This window comes from Balaenoptera musculus, chromosome 18, assembly GCF_009873245.2.
Source record: "Balaenoptera musculus isolate JJ_BM4_2016_0621 chromosome 18, mBalMus1.pri.v3, whole genome shotgun sequence".
Taxonomy (NCBI): domain Eukaryota; kingdom Metazoa; phylum Chordata; class Mammalia; order Artiodactyla; family Balaenopteridae; genus Balaenoptera; species Balaenoptera musculus.
The window spans coordinates 15,761,104-15,775,327 of record NC_045802.1 but is presented as its reverse complement, the minus strand read 5'-3'; the positions used below and the strand labels follow the sequence as shown (position 1 = coordinate 15,775,327).

At 42.4% G+C, this 14,224-nt stretch overlaps 2 protein-coding genes across 5 annotated transcripts in view; one reads left to right on the top strand and one right to left on the bottom strand.

Annotated features, from left to right (window-relative positions):
* Positions 1-4,078, top strand: part of LOC118883973 (phosphatidylinositol 3,4,5-trisphosphate 3-phosphatase TPTE2-like) — a 97,835-nt gene extending 93,757 nt beyond the window's left edge. For all 4 annotated transcript variants that reach the window (XM_036831166.1, XM_036831167.1, XM_036831165.1 and 1 more), the window contains one exon: positions 2,532-4,078. In XM_036831166.1, the coding sequence (XP_036687061.1) occupies positions 2,532-2,640 (109 nt within the window). In that variant the 3' untranslated portion in view covers positions 2,641-4,078. The remainder of the gene's footprint in view (positions 1-2,531) is intronic.
* A 247-nt stretch (positions 4,079-4,325) lies between these two features.
* Positions 4,326-14,224, bottom strand: part of SLC25A15 (solute carrier family 25 member 15) — a 30,170-nt gene continuing 20,271 nt past the window's right edge. Inside the window, exons 6-7 of the mRNA XM_036831171.1 lie at positions 8,582-8,740; positions 4,326-6,907 (exon numbers count right to left, since the gene is read on the bottom strand). Of these exons, the coding sequence (XP_036687066.1) occupies positions 6,783-6,907; positions 8,582-8,740 (284 nt within the window). The 3' untranslated portion in view covers positions 4,326-6,782. The remainder of the gene's footprint in view (positions 6,908-8,581; positions 8,741-14,224) is intronic.

Below are 14,224 nucleotides of genomic sequence, written 5' to 3'. Positions count from 1 at the left end.
TTGAGCTTCATTTTTCATATTGAGCTTGTATATTTTGGAGATTAATCCTTTGCCAGCTGCTTTGTTTGCAAATATTTTCTCCCATTCTGAGGGTTGTCTTTTCATCTTGTTTATGGTTTCCTTTGCTGTGCAAAAGCTTTAAAGTTTCATTAGGTTCCATTTGTTTATTTTTGTTTTTATTTCCCTTACTCTAGGAGGTGGGTCAAAAAGGATCTTGCTGTGATGTATGTGTTTTCCTCTAAGAGTTTTATAGTGTCTGGCCTTATATTTAGGTCTTTAATCAATTTTGAGTTTATTTTTGTTCATGGTGTTAGGAAGTGTTCTAATTGCATTCTTTTACATGTAGCTGTCCAGTTTTCCCACCACCACTTATTGAAGAGGCTGTCTTTTCTCCATTGTATATTCTTGCCTCCTTTATCAAAGGTAAGGTGACCATATGTGCGTGGGTTTATCTCTGAGCTTTCTATCCTGTTCCATTGATCTATATTTCTGTTTTTGTGCCAGTACCATACTGTATTGATTACTGTAGCTTTGTAGTATAGTCTGAAGGCAGGGAGCCTGATTCCTCCAGCTCCGTTTTTATTTCTCAAGATTGCTTTGGCTATTCGGAGTCTTTTGTGTTTCCATACAAATTGTGAAATTTTTTGTTCTAGTTTTGTGAAAAATGCCATTGGTAGTTTGATAATTGCATTGAATCTGTAGATTGCTTTGGGTAGTATACTCATTTTCACAATGTTGATTCTTCCATTCCAAAAACATGGTATATCTCTCCATCTGATTGAATCCTGTTTAATTTCTTTCATCAGTGTCTTATATTTTTCTGCATACAGGTCTTTTGTCTCCTTAGGTAGGTTTATCCCTGGGTATTTTATTCTTTCTGTTGCAGTGGTGAATGGGAGTGTTTCCTTAATTTCTCTTTCAGATTTTTCATCATTAGTGTATAGGAATCAAGACATTGCTGTGCATTAATTTTGTATCCTGCTACTTTACCGAATTCATTGATTAGCTCTAGTAGTTTTCTGGTAGCATCTTTAGGATTCTCAGTGTATAGTATCATGTCATCTGCAAATAGTGACAGTTTTACTTCTTTTCCAATTTGGATTCCTTTTCTTCTCTGATTGTAAAAATATGGCTATTCTTGAGACCCACTGTTGCATTATCCTCAAGGTCCATGCCATAGGACTGCGTTATAAAACATACTATAAGCAGATCTTGAGTGTGGCAACAGATCCCTCCCATGAAAGTTTAATATCAGTTTGTTCAGTACCTTGAATATGGCAGGTCCTCAGTATGTGTTGATTTACTGATGACTGACCAACACCGAATTCTATGCCACAGGAAGGTGTCATCCAGGGAGGCTCCAGCTAGTTTAAAAGCTAGTTGACACACTTACATCTAGGGCAGAAGTTACAAGACACAGTAAGTATCAGTAAAGACAGCTTTTAAAAAATCATTAAGTCTCCCATTTAAAACTGGTTTTCTTATAACTAAATTGGATAATCTATTTTTAAAAAGTAATTGATTTGAAGAGTATTCCAAAGAACCTCTATCATATCTGAAACTCATTCCTAAATCTAGAAGTTCTCCACGTCTTCTATTCTGTGGTGCTGAAAATTTGAGATTGGTATCACCATACCATTCAATACAAAAGGAAAGGTAATATTCAAAAAATCATACAGAAGAGTTTTGAAGAAGTGGTTATGATTGTATGTGGCATGAATTGACAGTTCCCATGACATACAATCCTAGCCTTTTCTTCAAATGTAGACTGCATCTAATCCCACCTCAAGTCCACTAAGGTGATAGTAAATAAAAACCTGGCCTAAACACCTACAATGCACACACATTTAGTGGATATTGATAGAGTGAACTTTGGATTTGATGGAACATTTTTACCAATTTTTTCCCCTGGATGTATACAGACAGAAAACTTCGACTTATAACATGAGCAAAGTCCCTCAAATAGACATCTAGGTGGAACTTCATTTGGTACTACTTCTCAAAAGTGGTTCTTGCTAAAGGGCACAGTTTTTTCCTTTAAAACACCATGTTCATATTAGAGAAGCAACAAGCTAGATCACTTTCCTCCTCACTTTTATAGTTTCTGAAGATTTAACGTGTGAATTTCTATACTCCTTGGTAAAGCTGTTTTTATTATGAGACTTAATTTACCCAAAATGCCAACTTCATCATTTAAAAGACACTTGTTATTACTGGGTTTTAATACACATCTAGTCTGATTTATCACATATAGAAATTTATTTTATTAAATGCAGATGTTAATTCCATAAAAGGCAATATTAAAAGGATCAGTGACACGTTGTTACTGAAGGTCATGATATTTTTGTGTCTTAAGAGAGAAAGTGGGAGAGCTGGTCTTTGAAAGCTAATTAGATGCAGAGGAGGGGTCGAGACTGATGGTGGCCGGCAAGGCTTTTTTTTTTTAAAGCTCTAACAAGGGTGTCCTCCAGCATGGCTTTTCTGTTAGCCCTACAACAAAATGTAATCTTTTTTTTTTTTTTCTATTCTAGGCTTTATCTTTCAAGAAGTGAATTGGATAATCCCCACAAACCAAAAGCATGGAAAATTTACCGTCCAGAGTTTGCAGTCGAGGTATATTTTGATGACGTTAAGTTGTAGCTGGTATCTGATTAAGTGTAGCTCCCCTTCTAGGCTAGAATCATGTTCTTCCCAATCCTTGCTACCTATTTGTATCTTTTAAACCTATTTCCTTGCTGATATATTTACATATATATACATATGTTCTTGAGAACTGGATTAAATATATACAAGGGAGAATGCCAATGGCAATAGTTTTTTTTTTGAAAGAATATATGTCACAGTTTTCATTTGTATTGAGATCAATTTGAAACAGTACACGGGAACATTAGTTATCACTTAAGAACTCAGAAATAAAACTTTCCTATCAAAATAACATTTAAAAATTGTGATTGTCCCCCAACAAACACTGTGGGTTTATTTTATTTACTTATGTATTTTTGGACAAGTATTCATTCCCTGCTTTGTTTTACATTTGTAATTTCAGATTTCTTAGAAAAGTAATTTCTAATTCCTTCTTCTACTTGATTTACAAACTATTAACAAGCATCAGAATGGCAGCAAAGATCGTTTTAAAACCCATCACCCCTGCTCACAACCAGCTTCACCTAAGCTTGGGGAACTCTGAAGTAAGGTCAAGTTTTCATTATAGACACTGGTTAGTCCTGTGTCCACAGGGAATCATTTTCTTTTTGGTACCAGGTGCTACTTTATTCTAAGTACTTTCACTGCCACTATCTTAAGGCCATAACTGTCTTTGAAAACAGTTCTATGTTGGCTTTACTATTTGAATGATTTTCCTTTTATTGGCAAGGCTCTCAACAATCTAACCCAAGCTGAATTGATCAGGAAATGAAAAGTAGCAAATGATAACCAGCGCCTCTGCTAAAACACAGACTACTCGTTCCTGAAAAACCTTGCACTTTGCAAAAAGCACACGATAAAAAAATAGGGTTTGGGGGGTTGGGACAGACCATTCCAACTAAGCAGTGTTGTAACAGTGCACTAACCACTGGCCACTTGGGTTGGCAGCCCCAGGAGGTCTGGAGGTTGCCACAGTCAGTACTTTTTAAGGGAAACTAGAGCAACAGTTTATAGAGAAGGGTTGGTGGGTGCCGGCCTAGCAGGGACGGGAAGAGAGCCCCGAGCCGCCAGCGTGGTGGTGTGGAAGGCCACGCAGATGCTTCTCGCCCCCTCAAAATAGCCCCCCAAAAGCGCAGCTGCAAAGGTTATTCTACTCGCCTTAATCTGACTCCCCTTAGAGGAAGAGCTCTTGGAGACACAGCCTTTCAAACTTCTTCCATGTTATGACTACATTATTCCCTGTAATTTGGGTTACAGAAACGTACTGTGGCAGCCCAGGTTATTTCCTTTAAAATTCCTGCAGCTATAATCCGTGGAGGGCAGATCAGCGGGCAGGCCTAGGTGAATGGGAAAAAAAAGTGAGGAGTAAGAAAGATCTACCTTTAACACTGGCAAAAGTTGGGAAACCCCAGTTTTTCAGAATCTCGCTTTTTGATACAGTTGGGGGTTTCTCTTCCCTAGCCCTCCAAAATGGATGAAAATTTCTGGCAATTATGAGCTGTCACACTATTCTGCTTTTGCTCATAAAGAGAACTTGTTCAGGGCCTCCAGCAGGGCTGCTTTCCTAGAACCCAGTGCAAATAATTCGTTAAACAACTTGAGAAACTTAGATCATAATATATCAGAACGATATTGGTTTTCTTGAATAGAATTTACTGACCTGGAACAGAACTATCCAAAACTTGATAGCAAGAAGTTTATTTTAAAAAATAGAATGGCATCCTGCCAAATCAGTCACATCACATACACAGCCTGGTGGAGGGAGAGTAATTCTAGTGGGCCATGTTTCATAACTGCAGTGTATATAGAATATGTATTTATATCAGTAGTTGTTATTTTACATCAGGAATCTTGCTGACAAAAAAAACAATGCTTGTTGCAATAAAACCATCACCTTGAAATATCACCATACATAACTCAAACATTCCTGACAGTTGGTTCTTAGCACGTAAAGTACTTAAATCATATAGTCAACTATTAGGCAAATAATTTAATGAGAGAACACGAGAATTTCTTTAAACACAGTATTTCAAGTTACTCTATTTTTGTCTGGAGTACAGATCTGAAATGGTACAAATTGTACCCACATACTGAACCATGAATTAAGCAAATAGAATGAAACGTAAAAAAAACCAACTCTGTCTTAAGTTTCCATTCATTACTCCCACTCACTCTTACTTGCCTCAGACAGTTTCTGTTGAAGATATTCAGTTAAATCTTTACAGGACAACATGTGAGAAGACTTACTGCCAACAGGGCTTAGACAACAGGGGCCTGGTGGGCTCTGGAGCAGGTCACTTCCTGGGGGAAGCCAGTCCCATTTGCTATTTTTGCTTCAATCCAGGCCTGTTCAGAAGCAGCACCACTCAGTAGCTACCGACCATTTAAGTACGGACAAAAGTAAGGGAGAAAAATTGCTTTTCAAGAAAAGGCAAACGGAAGACCAGGCATAGCTCTGGAGCCCATCGGGCACAACACCGGGCATCCCCCCTCCGCTAAACGTTTGCCAGCAGCTGGCCTTCCCGACCCTCTCTGGCTTCTGGCTGGAGTCACCACCGAGGCTGCAGGGGGAACAAAAACTTGTGGAAACTGGAGGTCTCACACAACGCTTCCGTCCTGCTGACAGGGGCGGACATACCAGTGTGGATCATTATTAACACATCAGCCGCAGGGGCGGATTAACAACTCTTTATTAGAGGCCTGGGTGGTCTCGGAGCAGCGCAGGATGAGGAGGCTTACTTCTCTGGTGACGACAAGGGCTCCCGTAAACCAGACGGCCAGAGAACAGCTGCCCACCCCAAGTCTATGGGAATCAGATGAACTGGGGTTTGTTATTAGTGCATACATATGACATAGTTTAATGAAATTACCTTTGCTTCATTGATTCATTAAGTCACACCCCAGAGACCACATCACTGAAATTCACGACAGCCAGTACCCCATGTTAAAGGCTCCAGCATGGCAAGGAGTGAGGGATCCCGAGACAAACTTCAGCCTGGGTCGGCCCTGACACCACTCACGGGGCACGCAAGCACGACACTCTGGTTCCCTCTGAAAGGAGACCGCTTTGCCCACAAGCACCACCACTCTGGCCCCAGACGGGGAGCCAGGGCCTCTCGGCTTTGGCACTCTGCCAATCGGAAGCCCTTCCAGGGAGTAGAGGCAAGGAGGGCGTGGGCCAAAGTCGACCAGCAGCCCAGAGATGGACCGACAGACTTCTCTGGAATCCCGCCCAGGCCAGGACACAGAGGCAGAGGCTCAGGGCAGCTGTCAGCCACAGTCTTCACAAAGCACCCCAGGCCCCTCCCCTCAGCCCCTTCCTTGAGCTCAAGCCCAGCAGAGAGGAGCTCCTCGGGAGAGGAGGAGGGGCTGGCACAGGCAAGGGCCCTGCTGCTTCCCAAAGGCTCTAGGCCACACCCAACAGTATGTCCGAGCGTGGAATGTGATCCCGCCTGGAAGAAGATGGATGGCACTGTTTCCACAGAGGAGCCTCTTGGGAAAATCCAGGATGCTTACTCTGAAACTTAAATCAAGAACACGGAAGCCACACCAGTATGCAGGTATATTCTCCTCTTTAGAATCGAGATGGACGTCTTAGTTTTCAAGCACCACAGGAAAACTTTTTAAAAACTTTAACCACTTATTATAGCGTACGTGCTAAGCAGATTTTAAAAGAGACCCACATCTAGAATGGATTAAGCATTTATAACCATCCTCATGAAACATGGTTACCTCTGGTTTTTTCTAGTGAGATCTGAGATGAAACATGGAACTAAACTGTGCTTCACTCACGACACAGAACCATCTAAGCTGCATGTACACATACAGGTTTATGCAAAAGCCCTTGATATAGCTCTACTTAGCCTTTCAGATTAGGTACCTAGGGCCAGCAGCCCACCCTGTATGTCCCACCAAGGACAAGAGCAGCAACTTTTCCATTTCAGTACAATTATGGGCAGAAATTATATAGTATAAAAGAGAAGCTCTTCTATAAAGTTTAAGGTATAAGGTAGAAAAATGGAAGACCAAAAAAAATTCCCACAAAATCAAACAATTCCACATTGGTCTTGTAGTCTTTGAAACCCTGAGAACCGCAGTCCTCAAACACCTTCGCTCGGGTCAAGGCTCGCCAGAGCGCTTCAGTGCGCTTCCAACTGGCTCATCATCGACCTCCGGCTGTACTCATAGGCCAGAAAGAGTGCCCCGTTGGCGGGGAACGCGCGAATCATGGTAGGTTTCAGTCCAGAATATAAGGCCGTTATTCCTAGAAAACAAAAGGGTGACCAAAGACTGAGCTCGCCCTCCTTGGAAATATCCCATGAACCCACACAGCACAGATATTTTTACAGTTACAAATCCAGACAATAGCGCTAAAAGCCAGCAGTGATGGGACAGGTTTCCCTGGACCACTGGAACTAGACAGACTAGTAGAAACAAGGGCAAGGGCGGGTCTCCCGGCAAAGCTGGCGAGGCTCAGGGAACAGTCACCAATCCCGCGCCTGTTAACTCCTGGTAAATGGATCAGGCAGAGCAGGGGGCCTCACACGGGCAGACAGAAGGCAACCACAGGGCCACAGACAGCAGCAACGCTGCAGCTTCACCTGGCGGGTGAGGACCACGAGGCACTGGGCCAGAAGACAGAGCACTGACATTGACATCGAAGACCTGTTTCTGGTATTAGCACTGCCCAAGGCCGTTCTGAAGATCCAGGCAGATAAGGGAGGTGTAAGTACTTTGTAAAACTATAAAGTGTAATGCAAATTTAAAAGGGGTTACTATTAGTAATATACAAGATGTCTGTGCTCTATTTGGGGTTAAATCAGTTTCTGCATACTGTTACTGTGCTCGCTTTCTCTCAAAATCAAGACAGAAAAGTGCACATCCAAGTTTTAAGACGTATGGTGGATGCTGGAAGGACAAGCCTTTACTCACTAGTGGCATAAAATTGGCTTTATACAAACCCTACTTTAAAAGTCTTTATCCGCCTGTATAACTAAAAACTGATAGCAAATCACCTTCAGAAATTGCTTAGTGCCTTTCTCATTGCAGAAGTCTTATCATTAAGGATGTACATTCTTTTAAATGCCTTAGTGATATGCTGTTAGAGCTCATCTCCTGATGATATTGTTTAAAACAAGTGGTGCAGGACTTCCCCAGTGGTCCAGTGGTTAAGACTCCACGCTTCCACTGCAGGGGGAATGGGTTGGATCCCTGGTTGGGGAAGTTTCACACGCCGCAGAGTGCAGCCAAAAAAAAAAAAAAGTGGTGCTAACTCTGAAACATTTGTCCTCGTAGACAAAACACATACTTTAAAAATTCCCACCAGGCTATTCAGAAAACAAAATCCTGGCCCAAAGGTTAGGAATCAGAGATTTCAACATTCTTGAGGGGACTTCCCTGGTGGCGCAGTGGTTAAGAATCCGCCTGCCAATGCAGGGGACCCGGGTTCCATCCCTGGTCCAGGAAGATCCCACATGCCGCGGAGCAACTAAGCCCGTGCACCACAGCTACTGAGCCTGCACTCTAGAGCCCGCGAGCCACAACCACTGAGCCCACGAGCCACAACTACTGAAACCCATGTGCCTAGAGCCTGTGCTCCGCAACAAGAGAAGCCACCGCCATGAGAAGCCCGCGCACCGCAACGAAGAGTAGCCCCCGCTCACCGCAACTAGAGAAAGCCCACGCGCAGCAACAAAGACTCAACACAGCAAAAAATAAAATAAATAAATAAATAAATAAATAAACATTCTTGAGAATAATGAAGTAAGCTAAAGAAAGGGGTCTGGAAACAAATCCACAAATGTGAATTACATACCCTGTTAGAAAAGTGAGGCGGTGGAAGAGAGCGATTACCCATCTGATCAACCTCGACGAGACTAGCAGCCAAATGACCACTCTCTATACGTACCTCCTCTGTTTCAGCAATTGGCAGACTCACCTTCATTTTTCACGATGCTTATAAAGGTTCCAATAAATCCTGCCTGTTTTCCAGACATGGAGAGAACTTGAATTCTGGATTTGATACAATCCACTGGGTAAACAGCAAGCCAGAGGCAGATTCCACCAAATCCACCACTTAACATCAAAGGGACAGGGCCTAGAGAAGAAAATGAGCAAACAGTATTTTGTCTCAAGAACAGCTGATGGGATATTTCCAGAGGTCAATGTAGTAGTGGCTGCAGGTAGGTGCAAATACAAACACTAAAGCTGTGGAACACAGTTCCCTGGCGCAACTGCCAAAATGTCTAATAGCACAGGTTCTGTGTGGTAGCCTGGGGCTGTCCCTCATGACTCCAGGACAAGAGACAGCCCTAGTGAGGCTCAGATTTAGGCTGGTCTCTGTGGCCCTCCTGCCCCGTCCTCCAGAGGCCTGACCCCCCAAGAACCAGCAGGCCCCTGGCACCATGGCAACGCCCTACCATGAGGAGTGAGAACAGAGGCCACTGAAACACAGGCTGCATCTTTTTCAACTTTCTCTTAAGTATTTTAATATATTAATGTCCCACAGCCCTGATTCTTCCTTTGCCATGAAAAAGCAAAGTTATTAAACATAATAGTTAAGCCTGGGAGCTTGACTATCTCCAGAATAGGTCCAAAACACTGAAGGGAGGTATTAAAGAAAAAAGTAATCACTCATGTGAGCCAAACATTGATACAGTTGTGTCAAGCAGTTAATTAGGATAAACTAGAAGTACACTTCTCACTGCTCTCAAAACACTATCAAGATTTATTACTAAGCTTAAGCTTATTGCAAGATGATTTATAGGTGATTTCCCCATTTGTTGGTGATATCCTACAGGGAAAATAATGTCTGTATTCTCCCCTAAAATGGACCCAGAGCAAATGAACAAATGTTATTCCAGTAAAAAAGTTTGGGTGGGGGAACCTTCAAGATGGCAGAGGAGTAAGACATGGAGATCACCTTCCTCCCCACAAATACATCAGACATACACCTACATGTGGAACAACTCCTACAGAACACCTACTGAATGCTGGCAGATGACCTCAGACTTCCCAAAAGGCAAGAAACTCCCTACATACCTGGGTAGGGCAAAGGAAAAAAGAAAAAACAGAGACAAAAGAATAGGGACGGGACCTGCACCTGTGGGAGGGAGCTGTGAAGGAGGAAAGGTTTCCACACACTAGGAAGCCCCTTCGCGGGCGGAGACTGCGGGGGACGGAGGGGAAGCTTCGGAGCCACGGAGGAGAGCGCAGCCACAGGGGTGCGGAGGGCAAAGCGGAGAGATTCCCGCACAGAGGATCGGTGCCGACCAGCACTCACCAGCCCGAGAGGCTTGTCTGCTCACCCGCCGGGGCGGGCGGGGGCTGGGAGCTGAGGCTCGGGCTTCGGAGGTTGGATCCCAGGGAGAGGACTGGGGTTGGCTGCGTGAACACAGCCTGAAGGGGCTAGTGCGCCATGGCTAGCTGGGAGGGAGTCCAGGAAAACTCTGGAACTGCCTAAGAGTCAGGAGACCATTGTTTCGTGGTGTGCGAGGAGAGGGGATCCCTTCCCTCTCTGCCCATGGAAGGCAGAGCACCGCCTAAACAAGCTCCAGAGACAGGCACGAGCCATGGCTATCAGCTCAAACACCAGAGATGGGCATGAAACGCTAAGGCTGCTGTTGCAGCCACAAGGAGTCCTGTGTGCAAGCACAGGTCACTATCCACACCCCCCAAGGAGCCTGTGCAGCACTCCACTGCCAGGGTCCTGTGATCCAGGGACAAGTTCCCCGGAAGAACACACAGCGCACCTCAGGCTGTTGCAACGTCACAATGGGCTCTGCCGCCACAGGCTCACCCCGCATTCCAATTATAACTACCGTACCCCTCCCTCCCCCCGGCATGAGTGAGCCAGAGCCCCCTAATCAACCCCTGCTTTAAACCTGTCCTGTCTGGGCGGGAACAGAAGCTTGAGGGCGACCTACACGCAGAGGCGGGGCCAAAACCAAAGCTGAACCCCAGGAGCTGTGCGAACAAAGAAGAGAAAGGGAAGTTCCTCCATGCACCCTCAGGAGCAGCGGATTAAATCTCCACAATCAACTTGATGTACCCTGCATCTGTGGGATACCTGGGTAGACAACGAATCAACCCAAATTGAGGAGGTGGACTTTGGGAGCAACTGTGGACTTGGGGTTTGCTGTCTGACACTGACTTGTTTCTGATTTTTATCTTAGTATAGTTTTTAGTGCTTGTTATCATTGGTGGATTTGTTTATTGGTTTGGTTGCTCTCTTTTTATTACTTTTTAATTTTTTTATTTTAACTATTTTATTTTATTTATTTTTTATTTATTTATTTTTCTTTCTTTTTTTTCCTCTCTTTTCTTCTGAGCCATGTGGCTGACAGGGTCTTGGTGCTCTGGCCGGGTGTCAGGCCTTAGCCTCTGAGGTGTGGGAGAGCCGAGTTCAGAACACTGGTCCACCAGAGACCTTCCGGCCCCACGTAATACTGATCAGCAAGAGCTCTCCCAGAGATCTCCATCTCAACACTAAGACCCAGCTCCACCCAACAGCCAGCAAGCTACAGTGCTGGACACCCTATGCCAAACAACTGGCAAGACAGGAACACAACCCCACCCATTAGCAGAGAGCCTGCCTAAAATCATAATAAGTTCACAGACACCACAAAACACACCATCTGACTCAGCCCTGCCCACCAGAAAGACAAGATCCAGCCCCACCCATCAGAACACAGGCACCAATGCCCTCCATCAGGAAGCCTACACAAGCCACTGAACCAACCTTACCCACTTGGGGCAGACGCCAAAAACAATGGGAACTACGAACCTACAGCCTGCAAAAAGGATACCCCGAACACAGTAAGTTAAATGAAATGAGAAGACAGAGAAATATGCAGCAGATGAAGGAGCAAGGTAAAAAACCACCAGACCAAACAAATGAAGAGGAAATAGACAGTCTACCTGAGAAAGAATTCAGAGTAATGATAGTAAAGATGATCCAAAGTCTTGGAAACAGAATGGAGAAAATACAAGAAATGCTTAACAAGGACCTAGAAGAACTAAAAAGCAAACAAACAATGATGAATAACACAATAAATGAAAAGAAAAATTCTCTAGAAGGAATCAAAAGCAGAATAACTGAGGCAGAACAACAGCTAAGTGACCTGGAAGATAAAATAGTGGAAATAACTACTGCAGAGCAGAATAAAGAAAAAAGAATGAAAAGAATTGAGGACAGGCTCAGAGACCTCTGGGACAACATTAAACACACGAACATTCGAATATAGGGGTTCCAGAAGAAGAGAAAAAGAAAGGGTCTGAGAAAATATTTGAAGAGATTATAGTTGAAAACTTCCCTAACATGGGAAAGGAAATAGTCAATCAAGTCCAGGAAGCACAAAGAGTCCCATACAGGATAAATCCAAGGAGAAACACTCCTAGACACATATTAATCAAACTATCAAAAATTAAATACAAAGAAAAAATATTAAAAGCAGCAATGGAAAAGTAACAAATAACATACAAGGGAATCCCCATAAGGTTAACAACTGATCTTTTAGCAGAAACTCTGCAAGCCAGAAGGGAGTGGCAGGACATGTTTAAAGTGATGAAATGGAAACACTTACAACCAAGATTACTCTACCCAGCAAGGATCTCATTCAGATTCAACGGAGAAATTAAAACCTTTACAGACAAGCAAAAGTTAAGAGAATTCAGCACCACCAAACCAGCTCTACAACAAATGCTAAAGGAACTTCTCTAGGCAGGAAACACAAGAGAAGGAAAAATCCTACAAAAACAAACCCAAAACAATTAAGAAAATGGTAATAGGAACATACATATCAATAATTACCTTAAATGTAAATGGATTAAATGCTCCAACCAAAAGACATAGACCAGCTGAATGGATACAAAAACAAGACCCATATATATGCTGTCTACAAGAGACCCACTTCAGACCTACGGACACATACAGACTGAAAGTGAGGGGATGGAAAAAGATATTCCATGCAAATGGAAATCAAAAAGAAAGCTGGAGTAGCAATTCTCATATCAGATAAAATAGACTTTAAAATAAAGACTATTACAAGAGACAAAGAAGGACACTACATAATGATCAAGGGATCGATCCAAGAAGAAGATGTAACAATTGTAAATATTTACGCACCCAACGTAGGAGCACCTCAATACACAAGGCAAATACTAACAGCCATGAAAGGGGAAATCGACAGTAACACAATCATAGTAGGGGAATTTAACACCCCACTTTCACCAATGGACAGATCATCCAAAATGAAAATAAATAAGGAAACACAAGCTTTAAATGATACATTAAACAAGATGGACTTAATTGATATTTATAAGACATTCCGTCCAAAAAAAACAGAATACACATTCTTCTCAAGTGCTCATGGAACATTCTCCAGGATAGATCATATCTTGGGTCACAAATCAAGCCTTGGTAAATTTAAGAAAATTGAAAACATATCAAGTATCTTTTCTGACCACAACACTATGAGACTAGATATCAATTACAGGAAAAGATCTGTAAAAAATACTAACACATGGAGGCTAAACAATACACTACTTAATAACCAAGTGATCACTGAAGAAATTAAAGAGGAAATCAAAAAATACTGAGAAACAAATGACAATGGAGACACGACGACCCAAAACCTATGGGATGCAGCAAAAGCAGTTCTAAGAGGGAAGTTTATAGCAATACAATCCTACCTTAAGAAACAGGAAACATCTCAAATAAACAACCTAACCTTGCACCTAAAGCAATTAGAGAAAGAAGAACAAAAAAACCCAAAGTTAGCAGAAGGAAAGAAATCATAAAGATCAGATCAGAAATAAATGAAAAGCAATGAAGGAAACAATAGCAAAGATCAATAAAACTAAAAGCTGGTTCTCTGAGAAGATAAACAAAATTGATAATCCATTAGCCAGACTCATCAAGAAAAAAAGGGAGAGGACTCAAATCAACAGAGTTAGAAATGAAAAAGGAGAAGTAACAACTGATACTGCAGAAATACATAGGATCATGAGAGATTACTACAAGCAACTATATGCCAATAAAATGGACAACTTCTTAGAAAAGCACAAGCTTCCGAGACTGAACCAGGAAGAAACAGAAAATATAAACAGACCAATCACAAGCACTGAAATTCAAACTGTGATTACAAATCTTCCAACAAACAAAGCCCAGTACCAGATGGCTTCACAGGTGAATTCTATCAAATATTTAGAGAGGAGCTAACACCTATCCTTCTGAAACTCTTCCAAAATATAGCAGAGGGAGGAACACTCCCAATCTCATTCTAGGAGGCCACAATCACCCTGATACCAAAACCAGACAAAGATGTCACAAAAAAAGAAAACTACAGACCAATATCACTGATGAACATAGATGCAAAAATCCTCAACAAAATACTAGCAAACAGAATCCAACAGTGCATTAAAAGGATCATACACCATGATCAAGTGGGGTTTATCCCAGGAATGCAAGGATTCTTCAATATATGCAAATCAATCAATGTGATACACCATATTAACAAACTGAAGGATAAAAACCATATGATAATCTCAACAGATGCAGAAAAAGCTTTTGACAAAATTC